The 22,413-nt window shown below is 43.1% G+C and overlaps 1 protein-coding gene across 10 annotated transcripts in view; it reads right to left on the bottom strand.

Moving 5' to 3' along the window:
- TENM1 (teneurin transmembrane protein 1) overlaps window positions 1-22,413 on the bottom strand; it is a 490,191-nt gene that overhangs the window by 319,586 nt on the left and 148,192 nt on the right. For all 10 annotated transcript variants that reach the window (XM_043493115.1, XM_043493120.1, XM_043493113.1 and 7 more), the window contains one exon: window positions 1,207-1,467. In XM_043493115.1, the coding sequence (XP_043349050.1) occupies window positions 1,207-1,467 (261 nt within the window). The remainder of the gene's footprint in view (window positions 1-1,206; window positions 1,468-22,413) is intronic.

Genomic DNA, 22,413 nt, shown 5'->3' with positions numbered 1-22,413 from the left:
AAGGGGAATTGTATGACGATCACCCACAGGACTAATTATAATTACACTATCAACTTTACATATGATCTGAACTCAAGTTCCATCAAAACATATACTACATCTACAAAATCAACATTAATCACAGGACCACTCTATCTCTACTAAAACAGCACTACTCTGAATACTACAATGGTATCAGTTATTTTCATTGCCCCCTTCTGATATTTTCTTAGCCAGTAAAATAGGTGTGTGTGTGTGCATATATCTCTTTAATATGAATTCGTTCACAATTTCTATACTGTAGCATACATGTATAAATACAAAACTAGAACATGGGATAGGCATACTCATACTTAGTGGAAATATATTATAATATTTATTTATCTATTTTCTGAAATAGTGGGGAAATTATTAGAAAATATTTCTATTTGTTGCTTGATACAATGAGGTGAATAATGTTTTGATTTTCTTACTCACTAACTTTTTTAAAAAAAATTCTACCTTCTGGGAACATTCAAATACTACATAAGCATAAAGCCTGGAAGAGAACACAAACTTTTTCAACAATAGGGATAAAGCCTCACATACCACAGACACGAGTGATGAAAAAGACCTATCCAATCCATTTGGCAGAAAAAGCAGGGCTGTGTCCACAGTATTTTTTTTAGCATTTTGCCCAGTATGACAGGAGTCTGAAGTAAAGGGTTTATCCCACCTCCACAGGAGACTATTGTACAGTGTACAAAAAAGAGTCTGATCTTGAAAACACTTAATATTGGGCATAGCACTTTTAACTGAGGGTAGTACCATTGGAGTCAACTGGAACTAGTCAGTCTGAAGTACTATGACCAGAAGACAGTGTTTGAAGAATGAGCTCATACTTGAAGTACATCCACTACAACTGTATTTACAGGATTAAGGGCCTGATCCAAAGACCACTAAAGTTAACATCAATGGGTTTCAGATCAGTCCCTATGTTCCTAATGTATGCAAAGGGGAAGCTAACATTGCTTCCACTGTTAAAAGGAAATATACAAATTAACCCAAAACATCTTCTCACTTTCATATTTTCAATATATACTATGAACATAACATAAGCATAATTTAAGCCTTTTGATTTGTCTATAGAATGAGGACCTATAAAAAGAGAAGAAAAATAAAAAGAAAAGAAAAGGTTCAAATAAGCCGCTCTTTATATTTTAGTATACTATACGATTGCTTTATTACCATTCTCTCCATCAGACTTCCTTTCATGGTCAGTGTCAGTGAGGGACAAAGCTGAGTTTGCCTGGCTTGACAAACAGGAACTGTGTTCTGATTTCATCCCCGTCATCCACATCCTCAGAGTATGATCTGGTGAAGCACCACCTTCAGGCTCAGTATCCACATCTGAACCCATCTCCAATGGGTAATCATGTTGAGATACACCATGCAAGTCTGTCTGGTAGCCAGAGCACACGATGCGTGGATTTTCACAGAATTCCATCTCTGAAAAAAACAAATGTTCAGAGAAAAATTTTGAGATTAGAAGCAATATTCTCTGTAACATACTCCATTTTGGGAAATCTATTTTAGCATTATAAATACAACAGATAAAGAAAAGTCTTTTGATTCAATGACTCTGGACCTGATCCTGCCTTTTGAGGTTCCTCAATGTAATGAATTTTTTAAATGTATGCTGTAAATTGTGTATTAATGTATTTTAATTTTATTCCTTCTATTCTGGTAGGAATATATATTATTAAAGTATCGAAACACACAAATTTAAGAATTAGTAAAATTTTGCAACATTTGTTTACCACAGAGCTGAATGAACACCAAATAATGTATGCAACTGGTAATGTCAAGTCAATGATTTCACCAACATGATTTTTTCCCCCTTAATTTTTCTAAAATTAATTCAGTCCCACAAAATAGAATCCTACTTAATATGTTTTGTCATGGAAAATGTTTGGTGAATTCAGTGTCTGTAAAAGATGAGGAATTCACAAAACTTTGTTTGAAATTCTCTGGTAAATCCACAGGAGACAAAGAATGTTTACTTACCAGTTACTATGGCTCTTTGGGTGTACTGTCCCTGCATATTCACACTTACAGAATGTGGCTCTCCAGTGCCACTGAACTTCAGAAACTTTCTAGAAAACCAGTGACTATTAGGACAGCACAAGTGCCCCTTTATGGGACTGAATAATCAGAGCCACAATTTTAATGGGCTGTACAATCCCCAACCATTTCAGTCACTCCACACACAACATAGCTGTATACCAGTAGAACTTTGGAGAAGAGTGCAAGGTGGGCAGGGCTGAATATGCAGAGGTGAGACTCTCAAAGAACCACAGGTAAGTAACCTATCTTTCTTCTTTGAGATAGCCTCTGCATATCCTCACCTGGGAAAAACAGACTCTCAGGAACGCAAGTTGAGGAGTTTTCATTAAAGGATTGGAGAATTGACCTCCGAAATTGAATATCAGACCCCTACTCCCAGTTGAGAAAGTTGTGCTGTGTACAGAAGTACAGAAAATTCCTGTTAGCTGCCCTGTTAGATTTCTATGATGGAAACATTAGAGCAGCGGTTCTCAAACTGTGGGTTGGGACCAGTGTTCCCTCTAATTTTTCCCACCCATGTGTGGAATGAATTTTGTTATGTGCACCAATGTGTGCAAGTTAATGGAAGATGATTATTTGACACATCACCTCCATATTGGTGCACATAACAAAATTCATGTGGTGGGGGTGAGGGGTTTAGAGTGTGGGAGGGGGCTCAAGGCTGGGGCAGAGGGTTGCGGTGCAGGAGTGTGAGGGCTCTAGCTGGGGGTGTGGGCTCTGGGGTGGGGCCAGAGATGAGGGGCTCAGGGCTGGGGCAGGGGTAGGGCCATGGTGTGGGAGGGAGGGCTCTGGCTGGGGGTGCAGGCTCTGAGGTCGGGCTGGGATGAGGGGTTTGGGGTGGAGAAGGTGCTCCGGAGCTATGGCAGGGAGAGACTACTTCCCCCAGCTCTCTCTCCCCGCAGCAGCACCTGGGCTGGGGTGGATAGGCGCCTCTCCCCCGGCTGCGGAAGCTCCGGGACTGGAGTTGGGTTCGAGAAGAGGTGCCCCACCCATGGCTGGGTCCAGGCATGGCTGCCCAGGTTTGGACCAAGCCGCCCTGGTCGGGTCTGGGCTGCGACACGCTGCGTTGGCTGGGGCCAGGCTGCCCCACCCATGGCTGGGTGCAGGCTGAGTCGGACCATGCCACTCTGGGCTGCCATAGCTAGGTTTGGGCCAGGCCACTGTGGCTGGCTCTGGGGCCAGGCCGAGGTGCCTGGGTCTGGGCCGTGACATAATTGGGGGCAGGGGGCCACCCCGGGCATTGCAGGTTGAGGGCTGAGCTAGGTTAGAGCCGGGGGAGGGGCGCTCTCCCTGGCCATGGCAGGTCCCCAGGCAGGTTCCCTGAGCACCTGTGTGGTACTAAATAGGCAGCTGCATGGACACTCAGCTTACGGGGAATGTAGGTCGGAACCCCTAAGTGGGTCGCAACCCCATTATTATTGGGTCACCAGGGTCAGCATTAGACCTGCTGGGACCCAGGGCTGAAGCTGAAGCCTGAGCTCCACCTCCATCTGAGGCAATGGGGCTCAGGCTGCAGCCCTCTCTCCCCGCACCAAGAAGGGGGGTCACAGTGCAATGAAGTCTGAGAACCCCTACATTAGAGGCAGGCCATTCATGTGGAGAGAGGCTTAATGCTCACCCTAGCTTAAAGCCTCAGTGTCCAGCCTAAAGACAGGCACTGAGTGGAAAGGGCACTCCCTCAAAGGCTATAAAAACTTTGGTGACTTCCCTGAAGGTCTTGGCCAAAATTTACAAACCTAGTCACCTAAAGTTAGGCTCCTGTATTGATAAGTTGCCTGATTTCAAAAGGTGCCAAGCTTCTGTACCTCCCACTGTGCTTGTCTTTTTGAGCCCAAGACATAAAAGAGAAGTAATTCTAAAGACCAGTCTGGGAATGGTCTTCCCTGATGCACATTAGACTGCATGCACCTTTATAACCTCCACTGCGAAAGCTCAAATACTGTGAGCAGATGCTGTGTGGTCCCAAGACGCCCTATTTTTCTATGAGGTTCCCAAATTTCATCTGGAATACTCAGAGTTCCACCTTGATGAAAAATCATTGGGTACATTTACAATATATTTTATATCTCTCTGCCTGAGAATGGCTTCTGCTATGGAGCACTGTTCAATTTTAGTCTTTAATTTTAATTATGTGTACCATGCATCTGAGAGACAAACTTTGAGCTCTTTATAGTCAAATTAGACAATATGGGCTAAATCTTGGTCCCTTTGAGGTTCAGGAGAGTTTTGCTTCAGCAGGGCCAGAATGAACTTTAGCAGGGCCAGGTTTTGGACATCTGAGTCTAGTGTTGGGTTAAGAAAGCCATATGTAATGCACTACGGTCCCAACCACCTTCTCTGTGCACAAGATGGACATTTCAGATGTTTTTTTCTTGACAAATAATCATCTACCATTAACTTACTGCAAATTATCATTGGATTTATTTTCATCTACTTACAACACAGTAAGTTAATAAAAATACTTTATTGCCCAGTGTTGTACAAATATGGAGGACCAAGAGCTATATACCAGTATTTATGGTTCTTCCTGACTGAGTTCAAAACAGGGCTAATAATTAGGCAACTAAAGTGCTACACAGCTATAACGAGGTATCAATGACATGACAACTAAATGAGATAAGGAAACCAGGCTACTTGTTTAAATGTGGATTGCAGATGCTAGGCTTTCATCCAATTCTTTGCGGACACAATCATCTATTACCAAAAAATGAGTGTAACAGCGAATTTAAAATTCTGATTAAATGGCCTAAGAAGTTGAAGTTGACATGCTTTGGCTCTGAGTTAAACATCTAAAAAATGTTAAAGGGCAAAAAGTCACTGATGATGAGCTCACAGTCAGCAGTGGAAACAATCTTTGTCAAATCTGTGGAGAAACCCATGGATAGTTTCTACTGAATCAACGTATTACAACAGTTAGTCAGAGTTTCAGCAGGTAGTATCAGAAAAGTGGAAGAAATGAATATCCTCTATTTATATAAAATCCATAATTATCAAAGGAAAGGAAGAGATTTGTTTATTAAAGATGCAAAAGACTCAGGGCTTGTCTGCATTTACCAGGGGATTGATGCGCGGTGATAGATGCATCAGCAGTCTACTTAGTGGGTCTAGTGAAGACCCACTACATCAACCACAGATCACTCTCCCGTCGACTCCTGTACTCCACTTGAAAGAGAAGCGCAAGGGGAGTCGACAGGAGAGTGTCTCCCGCTGACATAGCATAGTGTGGACCCTGGAATAAGTAGATGCAAGTATGCTGACTTCAGCTATGTTATTCACATAGCTGAAGTTGCATAATTTAGATCACTCTCCCCCCGTAGTGTAGAAAAGGCCTCAGAAGCGGTCAGATTAACCTCAGACATTTGGTCAGTTGTAGTCTCTCTCAAGACTGTATGTTAGAACTGCCATGAGAAGATACTTTTGAAAAATAAATAATTTACTACATGAAGTACAATTTTTATTTAAAGATGTAAAATATTTTTCTTTACTTATTCCTCGATGTAATAATATCTTTCCAAGAGAATTAACTACAGGGCTAGATTCCAATCTCAATTATTCCATAACTACAGAGTAAGTCCACTGATTCTGGGCTTTCATCAGTGTAACTGAGATCAGAATCTTGCCAATATTTTAATGAGATTATAGGATACTGTGGCAATCTCTATGCACACAGAATCCCCACTGAAGTCAATGTCAGTTTTGCCTGTATCAGGACTGCAGGCATGTGCTGAGGCTCTTTGGTTGTTTTTCATGTTTGTTTGTTTGTTTTAAATTTGGTAATCTTGCAGCATTTTTCATTCTCTATGTTTGGCAGAGGGTGGATAGACAAGGTACCTTTGTTCCTATCTTGAATCCTGCATTTCTGCAAGGTTCTCTACCAAGCTACTCTTCCCTCTATCAACTATCAGGTAGCTCAGACAAGGAGCTGAAACATTTTTCATACCCTGCTTCTCTTTCAGAGCAGCTGTGACTTTCTCTCATCAGTCAAAAAGCATCCTTAGTAAGTGCTAACACTTTAGTAACTCTGTGGGCTGTGCTAGCTGGGTCCATGGCCCCAGTGGAGCTTGGTCTACAGGCAGCTTATTCTGCTGTGTCCGACTCCAGGGAGCTTGTTTGCCACTTGCAGCCTGCAGCCCAGGTTCCGTCAGTTTGCACTGGCAGAAACTAAGCGATGAATTCAGCCCAGGAAGTCTCATTAATGCTAATTAGATTACACAAGTTTACAAAGGGCAGAATTTACCCCTCAGTCTATATATTAATTCAGAAAGTAGCAGCTAATGAATTCACTATTTTAGATATTTTTTGTTGAGATGGAGCAAAACAAATTTACTTTTGTGTACAACAATTGATATTCAATTGAATTGTAACACTTTCCTTCGATACACAGAATATTTCCTTAAATATACAAGCTTTTGTAGGGTTTTAACTCCCATAGGATGCATTTTCTGCAAAGCACTTATAGTGCCGTCAGTGTTTGGTTTTTTTAGCTTTGCACATCTAATCTTGTTACCTAAAATACTCCAATATTCCCTAAGGGAGATAAAGTTTAAGTGGATTTATGATAGGTCTCTTTTTACCAAAAAGCTATAGTCTCAGGAGAAATTATGTGTTGGGTATTTACATGCCAGATATGCCAAACATTCATATGCCCATATTTATATTTTTCATATTTATCGGATGCATTAGGTGGAAAAAACAGAGAGATTTATATACACACACACAGAGAACATGAAACAATGGGTTTATCATACACACTATAAGGAGAGTGATCACGTAAGAGAGTGATCACTCTCCTTACAGTGTGTATGATAAACCCATTGTTTCATGTTCTGTGTGTGTGTGTGTATATAAATCTCTCCTCTGTTTTTTCCACCTAATGCATCCGATGAAGTGAGCTGTAGCTCACGAAAGCTTATGCTCTAATAAATTTGTTAGTCTCTAAGGTGCCACAAGTACTCCTTTTCTTTTTAGAGAGACATAATTCTTCTTTTGTTAGAATACAGACGAAAACTATTGAAATCATTATATTGTCATGGTAGAAACTATAATTGACTAGAAAAATACTGGAGCAATGGACTCTCACCCAATATCCTGTCACAGCAGTTAAGATCAGCTGGGAGGCTCTCAACTGCCACAGCTACTGAACCCTCCAAGAGCAGTGGCAGGGCTCCCTCTCAGTTTGGGACCCCCTGCCTTGGAATTCATTCCCCTTGACAGCCTATCAGAGCCAAAGTGTACCAATCTTCAAGGCACAATGCAAGACATTTATTTTATATAGCTTTTGACTGTTTTTGTTTTGACAATGGGGCTCTGAGGGAAGGTTGTGTGTGAAAAACAAATCTAATTTGAGTTTTATTCTTTGCAACTGCTGTAACAATGATACGTGCTACAAAAGTGAGTAACTAATAAGGCTCTATTGTCCCCTCCATTTTTTGGAGCAATAAGGACAAGAAACAAGAAAATATGGGCAAATGAAGTGAGGAAAGAATGTCTCTTCTGCTATATTATTCCCACGACTTGTTACATATGGGGTGGTCTTGGGTGAGAAAGGGCAGGGCAGGAAGAAAAGCTTCTGTCCGTGCACTCATCCTCCCTACAAATCAAAGGACCGGTTACAGGATTAATTTACCAGTTTCTCCCTCTACTGTGAAATAAAGGGGCTGTTAGTGAATCTGTAGTAGAAATTTTGCTATCATGAAGCTGAGGAGAAGAGAGAGTAGGTGAGAGACAGGATCCAGTGTTAAGGTACAGAGTCTTTGCAGGATGAATTCCACATTTTATTTTTTCATGGGGTCTGAAAATTAGAGAACAGAGGATCAATATAGTCCAAGGACTATATATTTCTTTGTATATAAACACTGTTTTTCACAATCCAATGTTTCTCTAGCATAAACTAGAGGAATCCCATCCTACAAGCACCCAGTGGTAATGTGTCTCCCTGGACCAAAGAGAAGAACTACAGGCTGCCTGAAAATCTCATTTCAGTTGGCCAGTAAAGCCAAATGGTGGGGAAGCTTGTGGGAGACTGAGCAGCTATCCCAAGCAGTCTCTGCCAAGAGAGCTCCAAGGAAGCCAAAGCCAGAATTTACAGCTTACCTCCTGCTGGTCGAAATTCTATTGGTTGTGGAGTGCATCTGTCTCCATTTTGTATTTCTTTCTTATATAATTTAAAAAAAACCCATAAAACGGAGGTGCGTATGCACACAGACAGAATTTCTATAAAAATTTAACAATAAACAGTTACAGTTTCCAAGTGCACAGGTTAAGAATGTTAAAAAATATGAAATACTGGAATACAGTATGGAAATACTGACACAAAATTAAACAGTAGTTCAAGATCATCTAACAGGGAGGAATTTTCAAAAGAGCCCACATGAGTTAGACACCCAATATGGCAGCTGGTACCCAACTTGCTTAGATGCTTTTGAAAATTCTGTGCACAATATTCAAGTTTTGATTGTTGAAATATTCCATAAATGGTTTTCACATAAAATCTCACATTACTTTTGGGGGAATAATGTGCCTTTCCTGTTACACATTTAATATCGGCTAGAGCATTCTGCTGTTTTAGAATTAGAGCTGACCACAAAACAAGAATTTGGTTTTGTGCAGTATTTTTAGGTTTAGAAACCTGTTTTCGTTCTGACTCGGAACAAAACCAAGGACCTTTCACATTTTTTTTCAAAAAATAAAATAAAAAGAAACAAAGAGACCTACCTCAGAACAGCCAATAGCGTAGTGGGTAGGGCACTCACTGGGACTGTAGGAAACCCACGATCAAGTCCCTGCTTTCATTGAGTGCTGTATCACAGGGCTATTGAGTCAGTCTGTTTCTCTCTCTCAATCTCTTCTGCTGGAGCTGTGCTGCATTGTATTAAGAATTAAATATTCTCTGGGCCAGACTGAGAGATTGACTCTATAGCCTGGTGAGGGATTCAGGTACTCACCTGAGACATGGAAGACCCAGTTCATGTTCCTTCTCTGAATCAGGCAGAGCAGGGACTTGTTGAATCTGGCCTAACCACTGGTCATTAGCTATTCTGGAGTGGATCTCCCTTTCAAAATTCCATCCTGCATATAGGAAACTAATTAACATTTTTTTTTAAAAAAGGTTCACTGAAAATATTCCTGTCAAACTCTACTTAGAATTCAGTGTGGGATAGTTAGATAAACAAAATTAGACAGACCTTCCTCCTTTTCTGGACTGAGATGAGAAAACTGGACAGACCATTTCACTGATACTTGGGATTTGTAAGGTGCATATATTTGTATTTTTCTGTTGTTCTAATCTTTCTCTAGCATTCCACCTTTTCAAGGATTACTTCTAGTGAATGAAGGGATTCTAATTCAAGGACATCCACGTTGGGTACTATACAATTTCTTCATTCAGGTGACACCAATCCAGCCTGAGTCAGGTCAATGTGAAACCCTGATCTAAAAAGGTCTTTTCCACTCATTTTATAACAAAACAAGAGTATCCAAAAGCTAAATAAATTCAGATCTTCCATTCACATCAAATTACATCCACATGTCAATCCAACCTCAATGAAAGAATATGAAAGACATCTTGGCACATCTGCTACATTTGATTAGCCAGCTGGGGATAAGGATTGTCACTCAATTTTTTCCCCTCAAACTAGTTTTTAGGGGTCAGCCATCAGAAGGTTCAATTTGATCATAAAATGGGAGACTAAAATGCCCTCAGAATAATTCTAACCACTTTTACCCTATAGCTTCTGTACAAATACTCAATTTACCACAGGATTTAACAACAGTAGTTCACACCTGAAGGTCATCCATACTGCAGCTTAAGTATGTTAATTCAGTTTGATGGAAATGTATGTTTTTGCATTTCTTGTTTGTAACAAATATCACAACATAAACATTTTAAATAGGGAGAGAATATATATAAACATATTGCATGTCACTTAACATTTCCAAATTATAATGCAATATATTGAATATCAGTGAAATCCATTTTAAAATTATTGTGCTTTGTAATTATTATAGCTTGAATTATCCTAGTAGGGGGAAAAATCTACCTATATTCCTTATTCCCTTGCAGCATCACTACTGGATTTTCCATTTTTGGATACAACAATTTCTTCTAAAATACATTTTATTAATAAGCTACTTGAATTATAGAGACTATTAAATTATGCCTGTACAGTAGCTATAAAATGTGGTCATAGTTTGGTTTCAGTTACATAAGGAAAATCTAAATAAGTCAGCTGAAAACAATTGATATATTCCAGATGAACACTCAGTATTGCAACCAGGAAAAACCCTATTCTTAAAAAAAGGCTATGCATGACCTTTTTTGTTCAAGATAAGCAAACACTTTTCTTTTATAAATCTCATCCAAAAGATGCCATGCAGACTATATAATATAATACTCAATTTATCTATCATGAAAAGGTTTGAGTCTTCTGTGTCTGGTTAATAAATAATCAATTGAGATTCCTTGACAAATCATAGATGGAACCATGACTATGGAATGTAAGCTAGTTAGGGTGCAGAAACTCTCGTTAGAGAGAGTGCAGAAGAGAACAATGGTTGTAATGTAACAAACAATTTAGAATTCATCTAGTGGAATCTGTCTTTATGATGAAAATCCATTCCAACAGATGCTACAAGCTCACTAGCTTCCCTATATATTGTTAGGGACATATATTTAGAATACTTGGAGTTAACAAAAAAGTGCTGAGTACAATTTTCATGTCTTTTTCTCTCCAGAGATTTGAAGTGACAATGCAGAAAAAAACAAAAGGAGTACTTGTTGCACCTTAGAGACTAACAAATTTATTTGAGCATAAGCTTTCGTGAGCTACTTCAATCTCTTCGGTCACTTGATTACAGACCTAAAAGTTGCAATTCTTCAACAAAAAAACTTCAAAAACAGACTCCAACGAGAGTCTGCTGAATTGGAATTAATTTGCAAACTGGATACAATTAACTTAGGCTTGAATAGAGACTGGAAGTGGATGGGTCATTATACAAAGTAAAACTATTTCCTTATGTTTATTCCCCCCACACCCTCCCAACAGTTCTTCAAAGGTTTTTATCAACTGCTGGAAATGGCCCACCTTGATTATCACTACAAAAGGTTCCCACACCCCCCCGCTCTCCTGCTGGTAATAGCTCATCTTCAGTGATCACTCATTACAGTGTGTATGGTAACACGCATTGTTTCATGTTCTCTATGTATATAAATCTCCCCACTGTATTTTCCACTGAATGCATCCGATGAAGTGAGCTGTTGCTCACGAAAGCTTATGCTCAAATAAATTTGTTAGTCGCTAAGGTGCCACAAGTACTCTTTTTCTTTTTGCGAATACAGACTAACACGGCTGCTACTCTGAAACCAGAAAAAAACAGTTACCAGCCTTCTGTAACTGTTGTTATTTGTGATGTGTTGCTCACATCCATTTCCATGTAGGTGTGTGCTCACCCCAGTCACAGCCTCTGGAAAGTTTTTCCCTCAGTGGTATCTGTTGGGTGGGCTCTGGTGCCCCCTGGCATCGCATGCTCATAGCCCCTGTATAAAGGGCCCTGCTGCTCTCTCAGTTCCTTCTTGCTGGCTAACTCCGACAGAGGGGCAGGAGGGCAGGTAATGGAATGGGCATGAGCAATAATCTTGAAGAACAACAGTTACAGAATGTTATTTTTTTTCTTCTTTGAGTGCTTACTCATGTCCATTTCAATGTAGGTGACTCCCAAGCAGATGTAGGAGGAGGGTTCAGAGTTCATGGACAAGCAGATTGTAACACTGCTCTGCCAAATCCAGCATCGTCACTAGCCTCCTGGCATAGCGAGACACAAAAGTGTGGACTGACTCATAGATATTAAGGTCAGAAGGGACCATTATGATCATCTAGTCTGACCTCCTGCACAATGCAGGCCACAGAATCTCACCCACCCACTCCTGTGAAAAACCTCTCACATATGTCTGAGCTACTGAAGTCCTCAAATCCTGGTTTAAAGACTTCAAGGAGCAGAGAATCCTCCAGCAGGTGACCCGTGCCCCATGCTGCAGAGGAAGGCAAAAAACCTCCAGGGCCTCTTCCAATCTGCCCTGGAGGAAAATTCCTTCCCGACCCCAAATATGGTGATCAGCTAAACCCTGAGCATATGGGCAAGATTCACCAGCCAGATACCCAGGAAAGAATTCTCTGTAGTAACTCAGATCCCACCCCATCTAACATCCCATCACAGGCCATTGGCCTGATGACCAAGCTGCCGCTCTACAGATGCCCTGGATAGGAACCTGTGCTATGAATGCAGCTGAAGATGCTTGTGCCCTTGTGGAATGTGCCATCAGGACAGGAGCAGGGACCTTTGCCAGGTCATAGCCTATGTGGATACAGGAAGTAATCCACTATGAAATTCTCTGGCTGAGACTGGAAAACCTTTCATCCCGTCTGCAACAGCCATAAAAAGTTGAATAGTTTTCCTGAAACAATTTAGTCCTTTCTATGTAGAAGGCAAATGCACATCTGACGTCTAGTGAGTGAAGTCTCTGCTCCTTGTTTATTAGCATGTGGTTTCAGACAGATTGGAAGGAAAATATCCTGGTTACTATGGAATTGTGAAACCGCCTTCAAGAGGAAGGCTGGGTGAGGATGCAGCTGGACCTTGTCCTTGAATAATATCATGTATGGAGGTTCTGAAATAAGGGCTCTCATCTCCATGACCCTTCTTGCCAAAGTAATGGTGTTTAGGAATGCCATCTTCCAAGACAAGAAGAATGGAGAGCACATTGCCAGTGGCTTGAATGGGGGACCCATGAGCCTTGACAATATCAGGTTGAAATCCCAGGGTGGGATTGGTTGTCGTACCCGAGGCTACAATCTGTCATTGAGAAAACAACTACAGATAGCGTTTGAGAAGACAGACTGGCCGTTTACCCATGGGTGAAATGCGGAACTTGCAGTCAGGTGGACTAATCGATGACACAGATAGCCCTTGCTACCTCAGATGTAGCACATAGCTCATAATGAATGGCATTGGCATTGATGACATTGTGGGTGAGACGCCATTCTGCAATGACCAGATCTAGAACCTTTTCCACTTTGCCAGGTACAAAGCTCTAGAAGACTGCTTCCTAAAAGAAGAACTTAACGAACCTGTCCCGAGCATGCTAGCTCCAAGAGGTTCAGCCATGGTGCTTCCAGGCCGTGAGATGAAGGGAATCAAGATTCAGATGATGCAAGTGATCATGGTCCTGGGATATCTGGTCCGGAACCTGAGGTAATCAGATTGGTGGTTCCATCTACAGGTTCAGAAACGTGGTGAATCACTGCTGCCTTAGCCAGGCTGGGGCTATTAGGATGACTAATGCTGTGTCCCATCTGATCCTCAGGAAGACCCTGTGTATGAGAGGAATGAGTGGAAACACATAGAAGAGATGACCCGCCCAAGGTAAGAGGAAGGCATTTGTAAGAGATCCTGGACTGTGGCCCAGGAAAGAGCAGAATTAGAGACACTTCCTGATGTACTTCATTGGAAACTATTAGGGGAGTTCCTCACTTCTGGAAGATGACTTTTAGGACCTCTGGGTGAATGCACCACTTGTGGTGGTTGTAGAAGACCCTGCTGAGGTGATTTGCTAGTTCATTCTGAGAACCTGGCACATAGGAGGCCTTGAGGTGAATCGAGTTGGCTATGCAAAATTCCCATAACCAAAGTGCCTACAGGCACAAGTGAGAGGAGCACACTCTGCGCTGCCTGTTGATATAGAACATGGATGTTGTGTTGTCTGGAAGGACCGACACACACTTGCCCACTACAAGGAGTTGAAACACCTGGCAGGCTAGGCAAACTGCCCTGAGCTCTTTGAGGTTCATGTGTAGCAAGAGCTCTTCTGGAGACCAGAGGCCCTGAGTTCTGAGGGGCCCCAAATGAGCTTCCCACCCCATTGCTGACGCATCTGTGACGAGGGACACTGAAGGTTGGGGCCTTGAGAAAGGGACTCCTGTGCACACCGCTAGCAGGTCTAGCCACTATTCGAGGGAAGTGGTCACAGACAGGGAGAAGGTAATGATTGAGTCTAGCTGGTGGCAGCTTCGAAAGTATACCGACACCAGCCATGCCTGAAGTGGCCTGAGACAAAGTCTTGCACGGTGAACCACATAGGTACATGATGCCATGTGGCCCAGGAGCTGAAAGCAATTTCTTGCAATGGTGACAGGGTGATTCATTACAGAGGCTTTCTATAGGCCTCGTTATTGCTTGGAACCCTGCTTCTGAGAGAAGCAGCTCTGGCCTGTACTGAGTCTAGTATTTCCTTGATGAATTCTATCCTCTGAACTGGGGAGAAAGTGATTTCTATGAGCAGACCTAAGTCTTGAAAGGTCAACTGTATTAGCCTCACATCTCCCTATATCTGAAGTTGGGACCGACCTCTGACCAACCAGTCGTCAAGTTATGGATAAACCTGAACCCCTTGTCTCCTCAGGAAGTCCACAACGACTGCCATTTCGTGAACATGCGAGGGGCCACTGACAGGCCAAACAGAAGCACTATAAATTGGTATTGCACATGGTTCACGATGAATCTGAGGAACGTTTTGTGTCCCTGAAAGACTGCAATGTGGAAATAAGCATTCCTCAAATCAAGGGCAGTGTACCAGTCCCCTGAATCCAGGGAGGGGATGATGGAGGCCAAGGAGACCATGCAGAACTTCAGCTTCATGAATTTGTTGAGATTTCACAGGCCCAGAATCAGTCTGAGACCTCTGTTCGCTTTCAGGATTAGGAAATAGTGGGAGTAGAACCCCCAGCCTTTTAGCTCTGGTAGAACCACCTCCACTGTTCCCACCCTTAGGAGCAGCTGCACACTTGGGCTAGAAGTTGCTTGTGAGAAGGATCCCTGAAGAGGGACAGGGAAGAGGGGTGGGAAGGGGGGAATAACAGAACTGAATCGTGTATCCCAGTGCTGTCATGCATAGCACCCGGAGGTCTGAATTAAAACAGGCCCACACCCAAAAGAAGTGAGACAACCAGTCCACAAAAACTGGGAAGTTTGGATTCACAAATTGTCCTGCCCCGTAATCCCTGAGCATCCCATCAAAAAGCCTGCTTTGACACCACCGAGTGTCTAGGGGGTGCAGGCACGGATGCAGATGAAGATTGTGGCAGAGGCCTCCTCCTTTAGCCCCTTCTCCTCCTCCTGCTATAGTCTTGTCGAGCAGGCGGCAGGAAGAAGTGAGCCGTCAATTGGGGCCTATAGTGCTTCCTCAAGGGGGCCAGTGTATGAAGGCCTAAGGACTTCAAGTGTAACCCTTGAGTCCTTCAAACTGTGCAATATGGAGTCTTTCTGCTCAGAAAAGAGCGACATATTCCCCCCCAAAAGGTCCTATAATGCGTGTTGGATCTCATGCAGCAAGTCCAAGGATTGAAGCCATGAGCTTCTATGCACAGTCACAGCCGAGGCCATGGATCGGCTGCCGAGTACACCCATCGAGGGCTGCTTGTAGGGATGCCTTTGCTACGGATTTGCCTTCCTCTAAAAGGCACAAGCCACAAAATCCCATCTGGAGTCCTGTAGTAGCAACTCCTTACATTTTTGCATAGAATCCCAGGAGTTGAAATAGTACCTGTTCAGGAGCACTTGCTGATTAGCAATCCTGAGCTAGAGCTCCCCTGTTGAATAGACCATCCTCCCAAAAAGATCTAACTTTTTGGCATCCTTGACCTTGGGTTTTGGCCCACTAACCCTGCATTTCCCGTTAATTGGCTGTGAACCCCACTAAAAAGCCCAATGGTGGATGAGTGTACAGGAACTCAAACTCTTTAGCTGGGACAAAGTATTTCTTTTCAGTTTTCTTTGCTGTCGGCTGAAGGAATGCTGGGGTTTGCCATAACACAAATGGAGTCCATTATGGCATCATTCAGGGGCAATGCCATTCTCATTGCCACCAAGATGTCCACCAGAGAATGAGAGGACTCTCTGATTTCCTCCACCTGGATCCATAGGTTCTGAGCTACCTTCCTTGGGAGCTCTTGAAACACCTTATAATCCTCCAGGGGGGCGGGAAGGGAGGAAAGCAATATCAGTTCCCGTTACTGCCTCACACGGGGAAGAGGAGGACGATGCCTAAACTAGCATCAGGCCCTGCTCTTTGCCCTCGGCACCGGACGGGTCCCGGGATGACATCTCTTGATATGTGGGTAGTGGGAGCGGTCTGGGCTCCAAAAACCACCAAATATGACCTTCTGAAGTGTGACCCTGGCTGCGATGAGAAACCCCAGGGGTTCCAGAAAGGCCACTATATGGGGAACTGGCACTGTCCCGGAAGCCACACCACAGGTGGCACTCCTTGGCTCGGGTCCATAACAAGATAGCGCCAGGTGGAATGGTGGTGCCGGCCCCTAAGAGAAATGTAAGACGCCACCTCCAAGTCCATCTCTGAGGATTCCTTCAGAGACCAGGGTGGAGCAGTGCTAACCCGTACCAGTGACTGGTACCAGGAGGGAGGAGACTAGGGTTGCACCCTCATGGCAGTTTCAAAGGGGAAACCAATCTGAGGCCTTGAGCCTCCAGAAGTCTTTCCTGTCAATGCCACTGCTGACAGCTCTTGTATGGCTGGGGACGGCGGTAGTTACAGTGAGCTGTACCGTAAACACCTCTGGCATTGATGGTACCAGCAGAGTAGTGGGGCTCTGGAGGCTCTCTGGAAGCTCTCCCTTGGTGGTGAGTCTATCGGCACCAGACTCAATGGCTCCCACTTCAGGACCGGAGTCAACAATGCATCGTAGATTGTCAATGCTACAGAGTGATTCGACGTGGGTCACACCCTGCCAGCGTACCTCTGCCCCACAAACCTCGGGGTTGGCAATTGACCTCTGTCAGTCTTTCTTTGTTTCTTCCTAAGCACCGGCGACAGGGAACAGTGCTGAGGTTGTCTCACCAGCGCTGCTTTCTTTGCTACTGCAGATGTTTGACAGTGCCACAGCTCCTTAGACTCAGACGGAGCATCTCATCTTGGTGCCAGAGATGGGGAACGACACTGAGTGTCCCAAATTGTCCCAAACCAGGGAGCTCCTTACCAAGGCCAAAGTACTTGGTGCCAAATCCAAGTGACATGAGGACAGACTGGAGTCTAGCATCTCTATCCTTTTGGTGTGGAGCTTGAAGTCCTTACAAACCTTGCACTGCTCCTGCAGGTGAGCTTCCCCCACACACTTGAGGCAACTGGAATGGGGGTCACTCACAGACATAAGCTTGTCATCAAGACTCACAAGGCTTAAACCCCAGAGACCAAGGCATACCCCAGTCCACTTAGAGGGGTTCGCTAACTCCTAACTAACTATTTAACTAATAAGTGAAACTTAACTACTAAATTCTGGACAATAAGACAGGTAAAAGACCACTGAGGAGTACTTGCAGAAACAAGGCTAAGTTAGTTCCAGCAACCGTCACAGGCAGTAAGAAGGAACTGAGGGAGCAGCTGGACTCTTTATACCACTGCTATGAGTGCGTGATTCCAGGGGGCACCAGAGCCAATACCACTGATGCAAAAATTTTCCAGCAGCAGTGCTCTGGGCGAGCAAATACCTACATTGGAGCAAGCCCTTGAAGAGGAATTACAGCAATAAGGTTCCTGTGATACTTCCAGAGGATAAATATCAAAAGGACTCAAATAAACAAAATCAAGAAGTCTCTCCAGACCTTAACAAAGTTGGCACCTGTGCTGTGAGTGCACCTGAAGCAAAACTGGAATTTATCAAAAGTTAGGACACAAATGGAATATAGCTTGACATAATACTAAGAGTATGTCTACAGAGCAGCTGGAAGGGTGCATCCTTTCAGGTTGACAGACACCACTTAGTTCTGCTTGAGCTAGTGTGCTATAAATAGTAGTGTGGCCATTGTGGTAGGGGCAGTGGCACTGGCTAGCTGTCCAAGTACTACCCCATCTGATCGCCTGGGTACATACTCAGGCAGCCAGAACAAGCCACTGCCCACACCACCGTGGCTGCACTGATACTTTTAGCACGCTAGCTAGAGCAAAGCTAGCACATGTCTGTGTACCCATGCGGGGAAGCATACTGCCAGTTGCTGTTTGGACATATCCTAAGAAACCAGGCTCACATTTTTAAACGTGAGTGTTTAAACGTAGGCAAGTTTAAATAAGTGGATTGATTTTCAGAAATGCCAAACACCCTCAGCTCCCATTACCTTCCCATTGACTTCAATGGGAGCTGTCAGCACTCTGAAGATTGAACCATTTATTTAAATCAGTAATACTTAGACCTCAATGGCTCAGGAGCCAAATTAGCAATCAACTTTAATATTATATATATTTTTATTTATTTTAATATATATATATATTTCTCATAGCAAAATAATAATACTTGGTCAGTCATTTTATCAACTATAGTTGGTTAATAACATAGTTAAAGCATCCTGATTGGTTAATAATTAAATCACACAATGTTTTAATATCCTGTGCTGCAAAGAGTTGCAAGAGATGCATAAAAGAGCCACATGTGGCTTGTGAGCCTCAGTCTGAGCATCACTGATTTAGATTTATCAATATGTATTTTGGTATCTAGCTTTAGGATATTTAAATTGGAAAATTCTGGTATAGATCTATTGTTTGACCTTCATATTTTTTATCTTGAACAAAGACAACCTCATAGCCAATGTTTACCAAATAACAGACAACAGATCACTGCCTAGTAAACACATTCACTCAGGATGTTGCCTGCTGCCATTTGAAAAGGAGAACATAGATACCTGCTCTTTACAATGACTACAACAGATACATGAGAAGGAAAAAGGCCACCAATAACATGAAGTATTTACCATAGTCCAAAATAATTTTAGTTGATTCTTCAAGAGTGGTTAGTTTTAAGTCAGGAAACTCAAAAGTACTGATAATAACCATAGCAGGTAGATCACCAGCTTGAGAGATACCTTGGTAGCGGAAACTATAAACGTTTGAATAAATTAGCTAGAGAAATCACGACAATTCAAAGAATTAGAAAGTGAAGTAACTTGTCCGAAACATACTAGGCCATAAGAAATATAAGATGAATGGATGATGTATTAGTACGGGGCGGGCAAACTTTTTGGCCCGAGGGCCACATCGGGTTTCCAAAATTGTATGGAGGGCCGGTTAGGGGAGGCTGTGCCTCCCCAAACAGCCAGACGTGGCCCGGCCCCCGACCCCTATCTGACCCCCCTTGCTTCTCACCCCCTGACAGCCCCCTCGGGGACTCCTGCCCCATCCACCACCCCCACTCCCTGTCCCCTGACTGCCCCCTACCGCCCCATCCAACCCGTCCTCTCATTCCTGACTGCCCCCCGGGACCCCTGCCCCTATTCAACCGCCCCTATTTCCCACGCTCTGACCACCCTGAACACTATCCATACCCCCGGCCCCTGACCACCCCCTCAAACTCTCCTGCCCTCTATCCAACCCACCATGCTCCCTCACTGCGGTGCCTGGAGCACCGGTGGCTGGCGGTGCTACAGCTGCACCACCGCGCAGCACAGAGCACTGTGTCAGGCCGGGCTCTGCAGCTGCGCTGCCCCAGGTGCTCGCAGCCCCCCCGCCCAGAGCATTGCGCTGGTGGCGCAGTGAGCTGAGGCTGCGCGGGAGGGGCCGGGGCTAGCCTCCCAGGCCAGCTCAGGGGTGGGCCACATCCCACCTCTGTATTAGTAGGTACCCATATATCATTTAAAAGTTTCCGATACTGAGTAGCATGAGATTTTGAGGTAGGAGAGAAAACGTGCAGCCTAGTGGCCTTCCATTATTGCTGCATCCTTTACTTTCTGTTCTTATGTCCCAATGTTCAGCTGTGCATCACAGAGAACTGTGAACTTGCCATAATTCCTGGTTCTGCCAAGGAACTGCCTGATCAATGATACTTGCAAGAATCAAGTTCTGAGCCTCCACAGCAGCAGAGAGTACTCTAACCCAAAGAAAATAAATCAATCAAAAAGGTAACATAGCTCAGTAACAAATTAGCCTATACTAACCCTGGAAACTCTTCCATACTGCAGAAAAGTCTGGCTTGAGCAGATAAGAACTTGAGTTGTGTATCACTTGCAGTATTTTGTCCCACTTTATAAAAAATTGACAGAGTAGGAAGTGAACTAATTGAGGTGAAGGAGACAGTGACATAAACAGAATTCTAAATGTAATTAAAAAGTGATCAGAAAAGAAACACAGAAGAAAGAGCACTTATAACTCCAAAGGGCCCCAGGGAAATGCCAGATCCAAAGTATGACCTTTAATAAGAGTGCGAGCAAGTACATACTAAACTAGATTCAAAGACACTACAAACACTGTTAAAAGAGTCCATGTAGTCATCAGTACAGATATTAAAGCTACTCTCCACCAAAAGACAGAAGGATAAGTCGGCAGGTTCACTTTTTGTATCTCTAACTTTAAAATACATTAATAGGAGTTTTAGGAAGGAGGAGCAGGAAAATACAGGGCTGAATCCTGCAATACTTACTTACTTGATTCATTCTTACTCACAGCAGAAGTCCCAGTAGAACATGATTATTAGCGACAAGTGACTGTTGCAGAATTGGACTAATAATTGTGTTTGAATTCTTTTAGTATTTCTGCTGCAAAAACACACATGGCACTATCCTTATATTAGTTTGCTTGTGAATCACTGAAGCAAATACTTCACATATTGTTGGAATATCTTACATTTTATTTAAAAAAGAGTAACAATAAATCCTGCAAACAACCTTGATCTAACAGGTACCCACAATATTTCTTTAGTGCCAAACCCCACAGTCTTTGAAGGGCTTAAGTGATGAGGTCTGCAGGATTTGGCTCTTATTTTTTTTCAGTTTTAACTATTATACAGAAAGCAGATAGCAACAACCAAATAGATACAAGTTGCTATACAATTTAGGTAATGAATTGTTTTCAAACTAGCAACTATTTTAGAAGTAGCTGTTTAAACATCCTTTTATCAAAGCTTTTTCTATCTAAAGGACAGTTTTATGTTTAAAACTCAAAGCTCATTTCTGTTTTTTCGCCCTATTGAATTTGTTTTGTGCAAACCTGCCAAGTTCAGAGTGTTCACGTGAGGCAGTTTCCACATAGAGCACAAGTCACCTGTAGATTTTGCCTTTTTTTCACAGTATCTAATATCTGGCATTTCATTCCTTTACCAGCCGCTTCAACAATTCCTGAGGTGCCTCATCTCCTAAAGTGTCTGATATTAGATACAGGGGTGCCAAAGCAGATGGGAAGTAACAGAGCAGCTGAACAGAGATGCTGGCAGAGGATTCAAGCAACAAATCCAGATGTGGCTATGAGGTCACAAAACATTTGTTTTTAAGGGCCTGAATAAATTATCTTTAAAGTAATCGCAAGACTCCCACTGACTTAGATGGGAGTTAGACCAGCCTGAAGGCTCAATCCTGTAAAATGCTGAGCATTCAGGTCTGATTAAGTAAAGCACTTAAGAATGGGATTAAATGCTGGAGGCAAAGCAGGGCTTGGGGTGCAGGCTGGCAGCTTGCGACCCCCCATGTAATAACCTCCTGACCCCCAGTTTGAGAACCCTGCCCTATGAAGTAACTGATACAGTCAATTACTGGTAACTTTTTATCCTTCCATTAAATACAGAGCATGGCACGCAGATGTCATAAATGGAACTTATGTAGAAGCTTGATGTGATGCTTATAGCAGGTTCAGCTCTCTGACCCATAGAACAAGTTGGACAGCACAACTGCTTTATAGACTTTTAACTTGGTTTGAAGCTTAATACCATGTTGTTGCCAAACTCTGTCTGATATTATAGCAAATGATGAACTCATTTTGTTGACACCACTTGTGAGCTTCTTGTCTAAAGAAACATCATTCGACAAATACTACCAAGATAAGTCTGTAGCAGCAGTTAGCTATGTGTTTCTGATGGTGACTTTTGCTTTTGTGTAGGGTTTCCCTGGTGCAGGTTGATATATGACTGCTCTCTTTTTCAGATTGTCAGCCTATACATTTCTGCAGACTCTGTGAATCCGTCTTTAATCAACTGTATATCTTCTAGAGCATGTGCCTCTAGAGCACCATCACTGGCCAACAGCAGTTCATGAAACTGCCTCAGATCCAGAAACTCTGCAGTGATTCCCGGCACTGATTATCAGCACTGACTTTGTCAAGGAGCAGGACTTCACCAATGCTGTAATTACGGTGTTGGCTGATCCACTACTCTTATTAGTGAGTACTAATCACTTATTAGTGTCTTGTCTGTCATGTTGGACAGTGTGTTCTAAAGGTAACTGAAATGCTCCAAAGGATTTCTCCTTTGTCAGTGATAAGTGTTAGGCTGTCCACACTCTTCAAAGGCA

The sequence above is a fragment of the Dermochelys coriacea genome, chromosome 9, assembly GCF_009764565.3.
Source record: "Dermochelys coriacea isolate rDerCor1 chromosome 9, rDerCor1.pri.v4, whole genome shotgun sequence".
Lineage (NCBI taxonomy): Eukaryota > Metazoa > Chordata > Testudines > Dermochelyidae > Dermochelys > Dermochelys coriacea.
Note: the sequence above shows the minus strand (reverse complement) of the source record. Positions and strands in the feature narration are given on the sequence as shown.